The sequence below is a fragment of the Diadema antillarum genome, unplaced genomic scaffold, assembly GCF_040938485.1.
Source record: "Diadema antillarum isolate AM-2024a unplaced genomic scaffold, OU_Dant_1.0 seq00000090_RagTag, whole genome shotgun sequence".
In the NCBI taxonomy this organism is placed as follows: Eukaryota; Metazoa; Echinodermata; class Echinoidea; order Diadematoida; family Diadematidae; genus Diadema; species Diadema antillarum.
This window is the reverse complement of record NW_027271180.1, coordinates 393,422-410,065: the sequence shown is the minus strand read 5'-3', so window position 1 is coordinate 410,065 and position 16,644 is coordinate 393,422. Positions and strand designations below refer to the sequence as shown.

Sequence of the window (16,644 nt, the reverse complement as noted above, 5' to 3'; positions counted from 1 at the left end):
CTAGAGTTTCACTGCTGAATATCAGAACAGAGTAAGACAGTCAGAAGATAGTAAGATGGTCAGATGATAGTAAGATGGTCAGATGATAGTCAAAAGTCAACCTTGCAGAACCAGATTGACTGCTGTTCAATTGTTGACCATTTCTTCCAGTCTACCTTCTATGAATTTCAATAAATATCAATGGGTTGCAGAAAATCGATAAGTGTGTACAACAGCTTGTAACTCACAGACACTCTCTTTTCTTTGGTATAAAGTTTCATTCATATTACAATATCTTCCCTTCTTTGATGTTGCAATTAAAGTGTGGGTGGATTTTCACTAAGCAGTAATAGCTATGCATGGATAATGATTTAAAAGTTCTCATGATTCCTGCAATACATATCACATATCCACTTCATAATGTTGTTAACAACATTATTCCGTTACATTTAATAAGGTGGAGTACAGATATAACATGTATTAACACAAACACATGTAAATAAAAGTGACCTAACATACTTCTGTGAGAAGATACTTCTGAGCACAATTCATGAATGACACAAATTTACATCATATATACTTTCATGACACAAAGACAGACAAATAAAAATGTTGGTGAGAAAAGGAAATTAAATTTGCATATGATCAATGTGGATGTGTGTATACACCAAAATAGATGCATGGAGAATAAAATATAAATTTTTGTATTGCCACATGGATTTTATTTTTCAAAAACCAAACAGAAAATACAATATGACACAGGCAAGTGAAAATTGCAAATGGTGAGTTAAAATAGCAAAACACATGACTACAATTTGCTTCAACACTCAGAGCGGGCAAGAAAAGGAGAAAAAGAGGAGACTAGGAGATAAGAAGAAATAGAGAGGGAGAGAGAGATAGCTGGAGAAAGAGATAGATAGATAGATAGATAGATAGATAGATAGATAGATAGAGATATAGATAGAGAGATAGATAGATAGATAGAGATATAGATAGAGAGATAGATAGAGGGATAGATAGATAGATAGAGAGATAGATAGATATAAAAAGAGATAGAGATACATAGAAAAAGAGATAGAGATAGATAGAGACAGAGATAGATAGAGAGATAGATAGATAGAGATATAGATAGAGAGATAGATAGAGAGATAGAGAGATAGATAGATAGAGAGAGCGATAGAGAGATAGATAGATAGAGATATAGATAGAGAGATAGATAGAGAGATAGAGAGAGAGATAGATAGATAGATAGATAGATAAAGAGATAGATAGATATAGAAAGAGATAGAGAGATAGATAGATATAGAAAGAGATAGAGAGATACATAGAAAAAGAGATAGAGATAGAAAGAGATATACAGAGATAGATACAAAAAGAGACAGAGATAGATATAGAAAGATAGATAAATAGAAAAACAGAAAGAGACAAAAAGGGAGAGATACAGAGATAGATAGAAAAAAAGAGATAGAGACATATAGAGATAGAAAATTGAGAGAAATAGATAGGGAAAGGGAGAGAGAGAGAAAAAAAAGAGATAGTAGAACAGAAAGATAAAGAGATCAAGAAAGATAAAAAGAGAAATAGAGAGATAAAAAGGGAGACAAAAATAGAGACAACACCCTTGAATTTTTATTCAACCGCAACTGATCTGAGAGTGCTTGAAGCAAAGTCAATTGAGTGGAGTGAGAATGAAGATAATCTATGGAGGGAACCTCTGCTGACCAGAAGGAGGCCCTCGTGTGACGGTCAGAGGGGGGAGAGGTTGAGGAGAAAATCCCAGGGTCCTTCTTCAAGAGGCTTTGCCACACACACACACACACACACAGAGCAGAACAATGCCTGGTTAAAAGTCAATGTATTGTCCGAGCATACAAGAAGGTCTTTACCCTCTTTGCTTCCCACTCTACATTCTGTAGTCTTCACAAACATATTCACATTTGCTTCATCAAAGTGTATTACCTCAAGCTCTTGTTGTTTTCTTTAATTTCTGAGCATCTCTGTCCCATTCTATCTTAAAAATAATGTTGCTTAAATGTTGCTTTTTTTTAAAGAAAAAGATGCAGAAAATTAGAAGTATCTGTGAAGTAGATCTCAGAGTGGCAGCAGCATAAAAAAAGTTGTGTTCACTTACTGCAAATAGCTTACAGAGATGTCATTATATTCCTCTTCTTGAAATGATACATATATTATATCATAATATATTATATCAAATATAATTATATTATATTATATTATATTATATTATATTATATTATATTATATTATATTATATTATATTATATTATATTATATTATATTATATCATATTATATTATATTATATCATATTATATTATATTATATTATATTATATCATATTATATCATATTATATTATACTGTATACGCTATCATTTTCGCGTACATAAATTTTCGCGAATTGCCGCCGTCACACATTTTCGCGAGTGGTTAAATTTGTGATTGGGGGACCAGAGAAAATATGAAGTGGCAAAGAAAGTGTGAATTTTCAACTTACTAGCAAATAAGAATGATACTAGTTATACACTGCATGAAAAAAACTTACCAAACTCTGCGAACTAGTAAGTTAGAATTCAACATTTTTGAAGTGGTTAAGTCCATCGCGCTAGATTTCTGACGAGTGGTCCCCTTGTGATAATGGATTGGCTCTCTACAGTATTCGTAAGTAGACGTGGACGTGCTATATGTACGTAAACAAGCTTAGCCAGCATGGTCTGTTCGGTAAGCCATGACATGGTATACTAGTACTGAAATGTTCGTATCATCAAGGCAAGGGATTCATTTTGGAAGGTAATATTTTCGCGTGTTGTTAATTTCGCAAAGAGCTCCCGACTCGCGAAATTCGCGAAAATAAAACCCCCGCGAAATATATAGCGTATACAGTATTATATCATATCACATCATATCATATCATATTATAATCATTATATCATATCAAATCTGATTATATTATGTCATATCATATCATATTATTGTATCATCACCCTAATCACTTTAAGCAAAGTTATACATGTACTTTATTTCGATCACTTCTGGGTTTTTTTAAACTACAATGTATAATTACTATAAGGTCCTCCTCAATTGTTTTACATTCTTTTCGATACATAAGGTTCTGTTTACCTTATTCTCTGTTGTCAAAAGAAGTGTAACTTATATGTTTTGTCGAAAAATGAAATAAACTTTGAATTGAATTGAAAATCATTATTTTGTACTTTCTTTACATCACAGGCAGTTGTAAATGAAGGAGAAGTTAGAGTAGTAGTTACTTGTAACGAAATCTTAAAAAACTGATATTGACTGTAAAAAGACTAGTAAACCAAGTGCGACAAAGGTCATAGTTCCTATCAAATTGTACTTGTGGGATGAAATCAATGCATATACTCATCTGTTTTCTTATGTATACCACGTATACATGGTACACAGTGTATAATGGTTTGCTTCCCTGAAACTTTTCTTTCATGGTTGACATATCATTACACTGGGATACCAGTAATTACAAGATTTATAGCAGGATAAGTATGAAGTGGTAGCAGCGTTATATGAGGTACAGTAGAAGTGTTGCTGTAGACTTCTTGCAGTTCTTCCCAACTTGTAAAGCATAGTTTCCATTGAATGAATTTGTAGCCTGTATCAGCTTGATATCAATTTGTGGGTCAGTGTGTGTGTGTGTGTGTGTGTCTGTCTGTCTGTGTCTGTGTCTCTCCAAGTATCTGTGTGGTTGGTGAGGTGGAAAAAGTTAAAAAGTTACTGATGCTACGGTGTTCTCTTTTCCCCGCTGGGTATGTGGTTGGGTTGGACTTACCTAGGCTGGCCATTGGGTGAGGCAGGGGGAACCTGGCCATCAAAACTGGGCATTCGGCTGGGTGAGTGAGAGAAGAGATGAGTGCAGCACCAAGCCAAACAAACCCCACGGTGCATGAGCATTAACCCTTAGCATACCACATCACCATGCCAACAAATGCCTTTTCACCATGACAACCAAACAAAAACATTCAATGCAGATTTTTATCTTTTTTTTTTTAAAGCTATGCAGAGCAGCTTTGGATAGGTTAACTGGCAGAAAGCTTGCATCCAACTTTGCATATGTCCATGTTTGTGCAAAAGCCACCTGTTCAATTTGTTTACACATGCACAGAGTAACACTAGTGCTATATTTGAACATCACCACTCAGGATGGCAACCAAAAGTGATCACATCTGATCACGTCATATCTCACAAAGTTTTTAGGCATTTTCACACAACTGTCTGCATTTCCATTGCATCTGTTGTGAACTCTGCCACTTCAGCACCTTCTGTACATCTTTATGATTTACGTTAACCACTCTTAAAACTGCTCTGTTTAAATGCAATTTTCCTGGAATTACAAAATAAAGGACAAACAACGTATGCAAAACAAAACTGCAACTTTTGTAACAATGTGGCACAATGGCATGAGCACAAAATGCCTACAGACACAAGAGGAAATAAGAGAAAATGACAAAGACATACAGTTGTGTGCAAATGTTAAATGTGATGCTTCACACCTATGACCCGATCAAGAAAACAAAGAGGATTTCAAGAAAACAAGAATATCCCCAAACAACCATGCAAAGTGTAAGATGGATAAGCGATCCCAAAGCTCCCATTACTTAGTACGAAACCACACATTCACTGGAAATATATTACATGCAAGGAGATAGAAGGTAGGATCATTAGCTGCAGGATTCACTCTCGCCACTCCCTTTAAGAACTCCCCCCCTCCTTAAACTCACTAGCACACCTACATGTATCCTAATTTGTGTTCTGTATGCTAATGAATTTCAAACATAGGTATTAATTAAGTAAGGGCCACAGCAGGAAACTCATAGAAAATAGACAAACTGGTTGAGGTAGGGATGGGCTTGGAAGGAAATGAGATTTCCAAGAGAATGAATGGAAAGAAAATTTGGAATGGTATCAAAGAAGTGAGGCACACATGCATTCAATTCTAGGAGGAGAAGAACAGTTTGGTGATAGCTTGATAAACCCTTTCTGTGCCACAGACTTTGAACAGTGTGTACAACACTATGGGATTTTCTTGGCCTATCAGCACTCAAAGTGCACAATGGGTTAATGGTGAAAATCAGAAAAGAATGAATGAGAGAAAAAGACAGAGAAAGATAAAATGATGAGAATGACAAATATACAGTGCTATGAGACTGTAAATTAATGAGAGATAGAGAGATAGATGGATAGATAGATAGGAAAGATAGAGAGGCAGATATAAGTAAAAAGAAGGATGAGCGAAGAGAGACCAGGTCCGTGGATGGACAGATCAGTTGCAGATAGTTGAATCTCCACAAAAGCAGTCAAAGGCAGGAAAGTCTATGGGCAGAATTGAATAAACTACATAGGGACAGGCTGAAGGAAATCCTATGGAAGTAAGACTAAACTATCCATTTAATCTTGACATATCTGATGTATTATTTGCTGCATAGTGAAGGACACACAGCAGTTGCTTTGTGCGAAGCATTGCTAATCATCCATCTAAGGTACTAAAAAACAACTTAAAGCAATGTGATGATGCTTTTCTTTTGGTTTATAATAAAGTTTGAGAAAAACTTGAGAGAGTGCATTGATGCAAGACTAAAGTAAAAAGGCAGCATACACTTGTTGCAGCTATGGCTATGATTAGTGTTTTGTCGCTGTATAGTACTCAATTTAAGCTTTGCATTCATGCACCATAATGTAATGTCCTTTTTTCCCAGGTTTATGAGTGGAATAGTGATGATTGCAAGAGGGCTTGAGGTTAAGGGACCAAAGGGAGGGGAGAGGGAGGGTGAAGGAATTTGGGGGAGGCAAGGGGGACCTTGGAGGAGGGAGGGAACTGGAGTTTGGTAGAGGCAGCTGGGATGAGGGGATTGGGATTCTGCTAGCGACACTCACTGGTTGTCTTTGAGTGGCTTGTACTTTTGGGTGGTCCTTGAGGGCAGGCTTCGCGTTTCTGTCCGGATAATCTCCGCCACCGTACCGCCCACTGTCCGCCGGAAGGCACGCTTGTTTGGCGACGACCTGCGGGTTCAAATGTTACGGGTCAAAGGTTGCTAGTGTAAAGGTAGGGCAGAAGAAGGAGTCTGATTGAATAATCACAACAAATCACTGATGAAATGCCCCCCAAATCCCACCAACTTTGAAAAGGCTGTTTCGAGGAAAAGATTCTTAAGTCAGCTGAGAAGAGGAGATTGACGTCATAAATGCTGTTCTAGAGCATGGTATCATGCCCAGTACTCATGGAACATTTATTGTTCCACTACATTTCCTACAGTTTCCACAGGATACAGACTGTTTTGACCGAGGTATGGCAAGAAGGGAAGGATTTCCACACGATCTGGTCAAAGACATATTAAACTATTCAAGGAAAAGGGGGAAATATATATACCTGCAGACCTGCACATCAATGAATGACTTTACACCATGGGAAAGGAAGAGGAAATGGTCTGCTCTTTAAAAACAAAAACAAATAAACAAACAAACATACAAACAAACAAAATACTCAATTCTCATTTAAGGGCCAACTCAGCAATGTCATCATTGTTCATCAATGACATTTATAACTGATGTTATTCTGGGACCAATGACTCAACAAGCTTCCTTCTGTGTAGTCCTAATCATATGTCTCCTACTTTGTAAGATTATAGTCACCAATACTACTGTAAATTGACCATTATGTTTATCTTCACATCAGGATAGTTGTACATTCTGGTGAATGTTTCATTTAATTTGTGCATTGCAAATTCTGTATAGCTCTGTATAATTGTATTTCCTTTTTGTGTATTTCACTTTTCTTGAGAAATATTAAATAAATTGAAATTGACATTGACAAAACTCTATCCATCCATCCAGACTTTTTTAAACACTATTTCTACTGTTTCATACACACAATTGATTTGACTCAAAACTCAAAAGCAAATATTCTGAAAGCAAACAAATGTCCATAGTCTGCATTGCTAATTAGACAAAGAACATAACACAAGCAATCTTATCATGACTACTATTCCATGGAGATGACAAATGGTAGAAAATGGGGCTTTAGAGAACATGAATTTACTTGTAAAATTTTTCTATTTCTTGCACAAATGAGAGTTCTCTTGCCTTTACAACTAGACAAGCAGGACACCTTTAAGCTGAGAGAACACATTTATATATCATTGCAATATTATAGATGGCTAGTTGTCTTTTAAACAGATGTAGAGGGGTGGGCAGATGTAGCCTCACTCCAAGGCTTAGCACACTTTCCTTGTCTTTGTGTGTGTGTGTGTGTGTGTGTGTGTGTGTGTGTGTGTGTGTGTGTGTGTGTGTGTGTGTGTGTGTGTGTGTGTGTGTGTGTGTGTGTGTGTGTGTGTCCTAGACTACATGAGACAATCTTCTTCTCCTCCTGTGGCACATTGTGGCTGGTTGATGTGAACCATTCATCAATGAACAAGGTCAATGACCAAAGGGGGCTATCGACAGTTTTTGCACAGAAATTACCTTCTTGAAACCACCTAAACATGTCCTCCACCCCCCCCCCCCCTTCAATCATGTCTAACAGTTTACATCAAGCACAAGCCAGGAAATGAAACAACAACAAATACACAGTGAGAAGAAGTCATAATCTGCAGACTAAGTTTACAGAGACAAGCAAGTCTGAGGAAACACAAGGGTAGACTACCGAAGCACAGTCATGAGGACCAGAAAGTTCTACAATCCAGACCAGCCTAGAGAAAAGGGAAGGAGGTTCCAAGCAGAGAGAAGAAGGGGGAGGGGGAGGGGGGGGGGGGGGGGAGGGGAAGGGGAAGGGGAGGGGAAGGGGAGGGGAAGGGGGAAGGGGAGGGGGAGTGGTATGGAGGGGAGGGAGTTCACCTAGATGTTACAGGTCTGCTCAAGAACTTATGATATGTTTTCTTTCAAACATCTATAATGTCTTATTATTCAGAAATCTTTCTTTTTCCATTTCTGAAAAGATACAAGAGTCAGGGAAATATTTGAAATAGGATATAATGACAAAAACAATCAAAAAGCACTTCATTATGGACAATGTCCTTTTAGCACAGATTGGCTAAGAATAGGAAAATGTAGAATGTAAATACTGCACACTTCGCAACCGGATTTGCACTGGATGTCATGATAAAGCAAAAGTGTAGGCAGTACAGCAAAATTGGCAGTGAAGGTTGCAGAACAGTGTGATGGAAAATGTCAAATGATAAATAACCAATTACTTTCAGGAGGCTGGACTGGCATGTTATAACTCTAGAGGGGGCTGTCATATTTAGAAGCAAAAGGGTTAAAACAAGCACAGCAATAGGTGACTTGCTCACTTCATATCAGCTCATACCGTGATTTCAAGGCAACTAGAAAGCATCATTAGATATCAGAATGTTTTAATCGCAAGTCACATCACATTCTCTCAGTAACAGCTCAAGAATTAGAACAAAGCAAGGCACACGATCGCTGGATTCTACAGAAGGTGGGGGTGGGGGGAGAAGGCATACGGTGTAGACGCATACGAGTACTCTCGCAGAGTTTTGGCAAATTGTGGATTCTGCGAATCGGGGAACAAACAGACATTCAAGCACGGCAGGGGAAGCTAAGGGGGGCAAAGAGTGAGGAGAGGCCTACCCTTTTGACTCCGGCTGAGAGCTGAGAAAAATCTCAGCATTCCTGTTGCTGCATGGGTAATGGTGTTAAACGAGAGTCATACAATGTATGATATATGGGTGCTGGGAAATGAATTGGAATCGCACATAAAACAGATTTAATAGTCCTCCTTTTGTTTCATAATTTCAGTGTTGTATTGTCACAGGGATACATGTAAATGTCAAGAAATGAAAAACTCAATTGAGTTTTGAAGCAATGCATTTGAAAGACCTATGCTTATCTCGTGGACACTCTCATATGCATTATATGCAGCTTTCAAAAGTACATAAACGCATTCTAAAAGCATAATTGAAAACAGGATCTTAAGTAGGACCCTTCAAGAATAAGCTTTTGCAAAGGCTTTTGGCAAATAGTCAACTGAAAGCTTCAGCATGTGGTAAAAACTAAACTCATGGATATTTAAGAGCAACCAATCTAAATGAAGACTGTGGAAGCCTTTCAGTAATGCTGTCTTGATTTCAGTGTAGGCCAGGTACACAGATCTCATGAAGACATGTTAGTATTATGACACACCAACCTGCAAATTTCTCGCTCCGCTAATCTCTTCTTCGTCTCTTCCATCGTTTGTGTTTCTGTCCTCCCGCTGCAGTAGAGGAGAAGAAAAGAGACAGAGCTCTTCTAATTGGCCCATTCCATACTGAATTCTGAAATCTGCATAGACTTAATACACAGGCCACCAGGTTCCCGCATGGAACGAGTTAATCACTCATCCATGATCTACACTTACTTCATTACGTAACAGATATCGTAACATACAATTTTGCAAAATTATCAATTGATTCACAGTTATAAAAAAAAACTTTGTATCACACACAAAACGATCCATAAGAACATCTCTTCTCTTTTCACAGCAGCACTAAGAGACAGTTTGATCAGATTGGAAGATTTGGAGCTCAATTTAAATTCTATGTGAAGTACGCATTGAGCAGGAAACTGTCTGCCTAAAATTCATCAGTTCATAGATCGCATGTGACTACTGTGTTGGCAGAGTGGTACAAGTAATCAACATATGATGACTACAATTTGAAACTTCACGAATGTTACGGTGTGATTTAACATCAAATTTTGTTTGCTATCAATAAAGTGCTCTACAAGAGAGGTAAGAGGCTTCCACCTTCAAGCATCAACAACTCTCAATTCTGCAGGTCTGGTTCGAGCCTGCTGAAAGCAGCGGTCGTGCCCCTACACAAGACTCTTATATTCATCTTGTAGTCATCAAGAAGGGAAGCCACTGGTCATCCTGTAGCTTTTTAATAAGCTGTCAAAGCCTCCTCAGTGGCCTTGTTAACTTGATTCAAACAAACACAAACAAACACACAAACAAACAAACAAACAAATAAAAAACAAAGAAACAAAAAAGTAACTACCGTATAAGCTGTTATTTTTGTAAGGGTTTAATCATCACAAATTTCGCGAATCACAGTTGGAGTGCGAATTTAACAACACCAAAAATGTTGCCATGCGCTAGGGTAATAGTGCATTTTACAACAGCCTTGGTGTCAATTCGTGAAAACAGCATCTCACGAAAATGTCTGTCACCTCCTCATTTGCGACAATATCTGTATGCGAAAATAACAGCTTCAATGCACTAACTAACTAACGAATGAACGAACAAACGAACGAACAAACAAACGAACGAACAAACGAATGAATGAACTATCGAACAAACTAACTAACTAACGAACGAACTACGTGTAACTAACTAATGAACTACTTGTAACTAAGGCTGCCAATTAAAACATGTGCAGTAAACTAGAGTTCAAATGTCTAGATTCTGCTCACTGACCTGTATCTGAACTTTGACCCCAGCTGAAAGAAAGTTCTCCTCTTGGCAGGGGGCTGTGGGTCCACCATGCGGAAGAACGTATGGTGCTCCACGCAGGACTTCCAGAGATTCTTACAGGCTCGGTAGCTGGTCATGTTGAAACCTATTACCATGTCTCTTGTCTCACCCTGTGTTAAGCAGTATAAAAAAAGGGATGAAAATGCTTCTACAATAATCATGATATAAAGTCATGATATTTTATAATGATTCAAATATGAACTACAGATTATTTAAAATGACCATAATATCATAATATAAAGTAATGATATTTTATAATGATTTGAAAATGAACTACACATTATTTACAATGACCATAATATCACATATGAGTGAACCAAGAAAATTACGTTAACTTTATCTTTGTAGTTAATTAATACATTGTGCAAATTTTCATGAGTAACTTGTCTAATACTACTATTGAATTTGAAATGGAAAGTTGAAGAGTTCAGGTGAAAATGATAACACTTTCTTTGGTAAAATGGTCATTTTAACCATAAAAAAAATCATCTTCATCATTAACACATTCTTCAGTTGTAATACAAAAGCATTAAAGACAAGCCTTGCTTTACAGAAAAAGAGCAAGGTGTCACATTATCCTGAACACTGGATTTGTAATTCAAAAAAAGTAGATAGGTGTATATGATAATTTTGGATGGCGGTTTCAGTACCACATACAGTCATCCTTTAAATATCATGCCTTGGTGTCAATAACACATCAGATTGGCGAACCATCAAGAATTGTGTGACCGATGCTCTTCAGTCCATAGTGTGTATCTCGGCACCTTTCTTGCCTCTTGGCAATTATCATCATCATTTCTTTCTTCTTCTTTTTTTGGATTTTCGAGACAAAGTAATCTCTCTCTCTCTCCATAACATTTGAATGTTGGGAAAAAGAGGGTGGGGAAACTTGTAGATAACTAATAACTTTGGATGGAGGTTTCCATCTTACATGGGGTCATCCTTTAAAATTAATTGCTTAGTGTCAATACCTGTCATATCAATGAACCTTCAAGAATTATGTGACCGATGCTCATCATTCAATAGTGTGGCTCCCAGCACTTTCGTTGCTTCATGCCAATTCTCTGTCATTATCATTATTTGTTTTTGAGACAAAGTAACTTCCTCTCTCCCCTATATCATTGGATTGTTAGGATAAAAGGGGTAGGGGAGGTTGCAAATTTCTGAATCATGATTGCTTTGCTCTGCTAACATCCAGACAAACTGACTCCAGAGAGAAAGGAGTTGGGTTAAAGCCCCCTGGCAGCAGCTGTACCTCCCAGCCCCCATCTGAGTCAGCTAAAACTGAGACGCAATCCACCCCGATGGACGGACGGATGGAGGACACTACGAACTCATTCATGCTCTCCCAGCGAGGCCTTCGTGGAGAGATTACTAGGCAAATCCTTCCAGACGTGAGCGCAAGATGTATTGCCTTCCGTAAGGGGGCTGAGCTAAAAATAAAAAGCTACACTTGTATGGCCCCCTCACTGGATAAGAGGCATTACATACCTATTGTGATTTCCCGCAGCCACTGCTTTCGTTATAGCAGTACGAACTTGCCAGTGTTTAATAGCACTGACGAAAGTGAGCACTTGTAAACATATCTAATTTGGTTTCTTGGAGCTTGCATACAGATGAAACTACTCTTCACAGTTTTCTAAAAAAAAACAAAAACAAAAACAAACACCCAACAAACAAACAATTGCAGCACTTTCACAAAAAATAACAAAAATCTATGGCTACTACTGCAACTTCTACTTCACTTGGTATTACTTTGTTTTTTTTCCTGCAGCTACTAGTTGATATGATTCATATTACACAAAAAACCCATAATATTTCTGTTGTTCCTCCCTCTCCTACCTCTACCAATTCTACTACAACTGCTACTACAACTATGACTACTATGACTACCACTTCTAATACTACAACTATTCACACTACTTCTACATTGTACTACTACTACTACTACTACTACTACTACTACTACTACTTCATTACTTCTACTGCTACTGCCATAACTATAATCATAACCATAACCATAACCATAACTGTAACCATAATTATAACTATAACCATTACTGTTACAATTACTATTACCATTACTATTACTACTACTACCACTAATACTACCATCAACCACCACAACCACCCCTACAACTTCTACAACAAAATAAAGCCACTGCAACAGGCATCCTTACTATTTCTCTCCTTTGTTGGATGAAGAACTGTTTGCGTTTGAAGGAGATCTTGACGATTTTTGCCCACGAGAACTGGTTGATCCTGACGCCGTTCTGGAAGATGCTCAGCCCAGCTGACACCACTCCGATGTCGATTTCAGTCCCAAGTTGATCCTGATGAAATTAACAAGATTGACATCACTAAGTTAGGCCAGGAGGATCTTCATTAGTTCTACATCTTGTATATTTATTTATCTGTTGTTGTTTTTTATTAGAACATACCTATCACACACTGACCAAAACAACAGCAACAACAATAGCCAAAAGTTTAAGATGACTGATTTTTTTTTTCATACACCTAAAAAGTGCAAACTCAATGTCTACAATGTTGTACAAATGCTGTGTTCTTTAGTCTACTAAACAGGGGATGCCATGATGATATCAGGAGTTTTGTGTTTTGTATTTCAATTTTGGTAGACAGCCATCTAATTCTCCAAGTCCAAAAAAAAATTTTTTTTTTTGCTTTTGCTTTTGTAAAAAAGCAAAAACAAAAAGCAACTAGAAATGTCGCTATGGCGACTGTTATGCCTCCGCCATAATGCATGATTCTCCTAATAGGTCTAGATAGTACATGTGGACAATGTGTGATTACATTTTCACAAAACTGGCAAAATATTGAAATGACAAGTTTGTCACAAATGTGTTGAATGTTCACCTTCCTTGACCTTGGTTTAATTGGATGAATAGGAGAGCATGTATTTGGGGATTTAAGGACTTAAACTTGACTTTGACCCATTCATACATTTATGCATTGAGTAATTTTCATGGTACCGGTATGGAGAAAAAGTGGAATTTTCTGTACTGAATAGTAAATTGTTACCATGTTCATCTGGCCTTTGACCCTAAAATTCATAAGATAATCACTTTCAGGTAGAACATGCATAGATATGCAGTAAGTTTCACGATAAATTTAGCCACTTCCGAGATATGGAGGAAAAAGTTAGTTCAGCACTTTCACTTGATCTTTGACCTTTTGACCTTTGAGGCAATAAAAAAGAAAGAGAAAAAAAAACTCTCCAGAGAATTTCTATTAGGTTACACATGCATACACCAAGTGTAAAAAAAAATACTAATCCTGCTGGCATTGCATGAACATGAGGGAAATAGTAAAATTTTGAAGTGTTGCACTTGACATTTGACCCCTGACCTTTGACCCCATGAACCCTACATTCTCTAGATAATCACTGCCAGTCAGTACATGTATATATACTATGTTCCATGAAGATACCTTGAACAATTTTCCAATTTACAGAGAAAAAAAGACGTTTTAATACTTTTACTCGACCTTTTGACCTTTGACCTTTGACCTCATGACCCAAACTTTCACCAGAGAATCTAAATTGGGTAATACATGCATACACTAAGTTTCAAGAAAATATCTTCAGGCATTGCATAGATATGGTGGAAATAGTGAAATTTTATGTATTTGACCTTGACCTTTTGACCTTTGACCTTGAGCACGTGCACCCAAAAGTTGATAGGCACAACTTCACCCCCTAATACACATACATGCCAAGTTTCATTAGGATACCTCAACAGCTTTTGATAGTTACCTTGTCCACAAAATTCATTACGGACGGACGGAAAGACGGACGGACGGAAGGACGGACGGACGGACGGACGGAAGGACGGACGGACGGACGGACGGACGGACGGACGGACGGACAACCCGAAAACATAATGCCTCCGGCACCACTTCGTGGCGGAGGCATAAAAACAAAACAAACACAGACACATACAAAGATACACACACTTCCTATTCACTTCACACTCTATTCCTCTTGAATCCAGAAGTGCCAAGCAATCAGGATATAATGTTCTTGTCTTTTGGTCTGTTGCGCACATCTCAATCAGCAAAAGAATTCCAAAATGAGAGAGAGGCTTTCACATTCTCTTGCAAGGACAGAGAGAGTATTCACTTTTTCGGTAATCCTCCTACAGAGTTGGTGAGAATTGGCATCTCTGTTATCCCCATTTCCCTGAATAAAGCAACATGAAACATGTCTCCTCAGTCCCACTCATTCGCTTTGATATTGGGTGTCTCACTACTCACATGGTATGTACCAAATTAGAGCCAGCGGGTGAAATCTTATAAGTCCTATGTAGGATCATGAGGAAGAGCCTCAAGTTTATCTTACTCTAAACAAGCTGTAAATCTCACTCGCCTTTCTAATAAAGAGGAAAAGTGTTACTTTAAAATAAAAACAGAAACATGGCTATCTTTTTCTCTATCCCAACTCTCCCCCCCCCCCCAAAAAAAAAAAAAAATCCAAAGAGATCAGTGATGAGATGTGCACTGGTATCCGATATCAGAGGCATAGAATGGTATTTGTAAGTATGCAATGTAAGCTGAACAGAGCTTGAAATAAATATAACCCAATGAATCAAAACCCTCTTTTAATTGTTGTCAGGCTAGCAAATTTTATTAAAGATAAAATTACATTATCAATGAGATATTATATGGGAGAAATGCACCTTGACTTACATTTTTTTTTTAAATGTGAAATTCATTATTGCTGGTTAAAATGTTAAATATATTGAAAAGGTGCCTTTATCATCTCAATGTTATTATACACTGACCTACTTAAATATTCTATCGGTTACAAGCTAAGAATAGAATGATAAATCTAGGACATTCATATCAAAACATGCAAGTTGCTTTCCACTTTCTCTGTTTGTTTAGTTTTTTTCTTTCCTTTGCAAAGTGTGATACAAGCCCTTTAGATTGCTCATTCTCTTTTCAAGTTCAACTTTAGGATATAAACTAAATTCACAGTGATCAGAAACTAAAATTCACAAAGACTGATGAAAGATGTTAAAGATGAAAGATATTTGATCTTTCACATTTCCTCCTTTGCGATGCATCCGCGAAACCATGTCACATTGCAGTCAATACAGTTTGTTCAAAACCTACTGAGACTCATCAGACAAGGCTGTTTGCTACTCTTGGGGCTTGAAATGACAGCGCATGTTGCCCCCCCCCCCCCCCCCCCCCAATGAGCTCAACACAAATTAAACCCTGCAGCTTTTGATGATATTTATAATGACCCATATGTGGTCTAATGGAGAGAGGGAGCCTGAGTTGGCATTCAAGGGTAATTTACTGCACGGAGAAAGTGCACTGAATGGAATGACAACTGACAACATTAAAGGACAAGTTCACCTTCATAGACATGTGGGTTGAGTGAATGCAGCAATATTAGTAGAGCACATCAGTGAGAGTTTGAGCAAAATCGGACAATCTGTTAAAAAGTTATGAATTTTTGAAGTTTCTGCGCAGTCACGGCTGGATGAAAGACTACTATAGCTTGTGATGTCACATGAGTACAATGACATAAAGAAAGAATAAAGAAAATTCAACATATTTCCATTTTTCTTGTCATACGTCAGTAGCAAGTCGAAGAAATGTGCACTTTATTCAAAAAGTATAAAGTTTTGTGAAATTCTCTTTTTATTTTCTTTATATAGTCGTACGCATGTGACATCATACACTGTAGTAGTCTTCTCTTCCAGCAGTGACTGCGCAGATACTTACAATATTTGTAACTTTTGAACGGATTTGTCCAATTTTCCTCAAACTTTCACTGATGTGTTCTACTAATATTGCTGCATTCTCTCAATCCTTATGTATATGAAGGTGGACTTGTCCTTTAAAGAAAACCACAGTAACTGCTCATTGCAAAATTGTATAAAATCAAACAGATATAAATACAGCTATGACAATTTGAAAAACAAGAAGTTATTGTACATGGCATTGATATGCAGGCTAAACAAGTCATTTTTGGCATGACTCTAAAATTGTGTGTGCAAGAAGATCAAAGTATAACAAAGTATGAATCTGTACAAAAAAAAAATTAACTTCACTCATGCTATAAAATATGTCACAGCATTACATTCTTAATAAATTCCATGTAGAATCAGGAAGACAGCCT

General features: G+C 37.4%; 1 protein-coding gene across 6 annotated transcripts in view; it reads right to left on the bottom strand.

Moving 5' to 3' along the window:
• Positions 1-16,644, bottom strand: part of LOC139726587 (tyrosine-protein phosphatase non-receptor type 4-like) — a 163,619-nt gene that overhangs the window by 21,287 nt on the left and 125,688 nt on the right. Inside the window, exons 8-13 of one of the 6 annotated variants that reach the window (XM_071637574.1) lie at positions 12,674-12,826; positions 10,437-10,603; positions 9,168-9,233; positions 8,612-8,659; positions 5,900-6,025; positions 3,798-3,854 (exon numbers count right to left, since the gene is read on the bottom strand). In XM_071637574.1, the coding sequence (XP_071493675.1) occupies positions 3,798-3,854; positions 5,900-6,025; positions 8,612-8,659; positions 9,168-9,233; positions 10,437-10,603; positions 12,674-12,826 (617 nt within the window). The remainder of the gene's footprint in view (positions 1-3,797; positions 3,855-5,899; positions 6,026-8,611; positions 8,660-9,167; positions 9,234-10,436; positions 10,604-12,673; positions 12,827-16,644) is intronic. The other 5 variants (XM_071637576.1, XM_071637575.1, XM_071637578.1 and 2 more) reach the window with 5 other exon arrangements.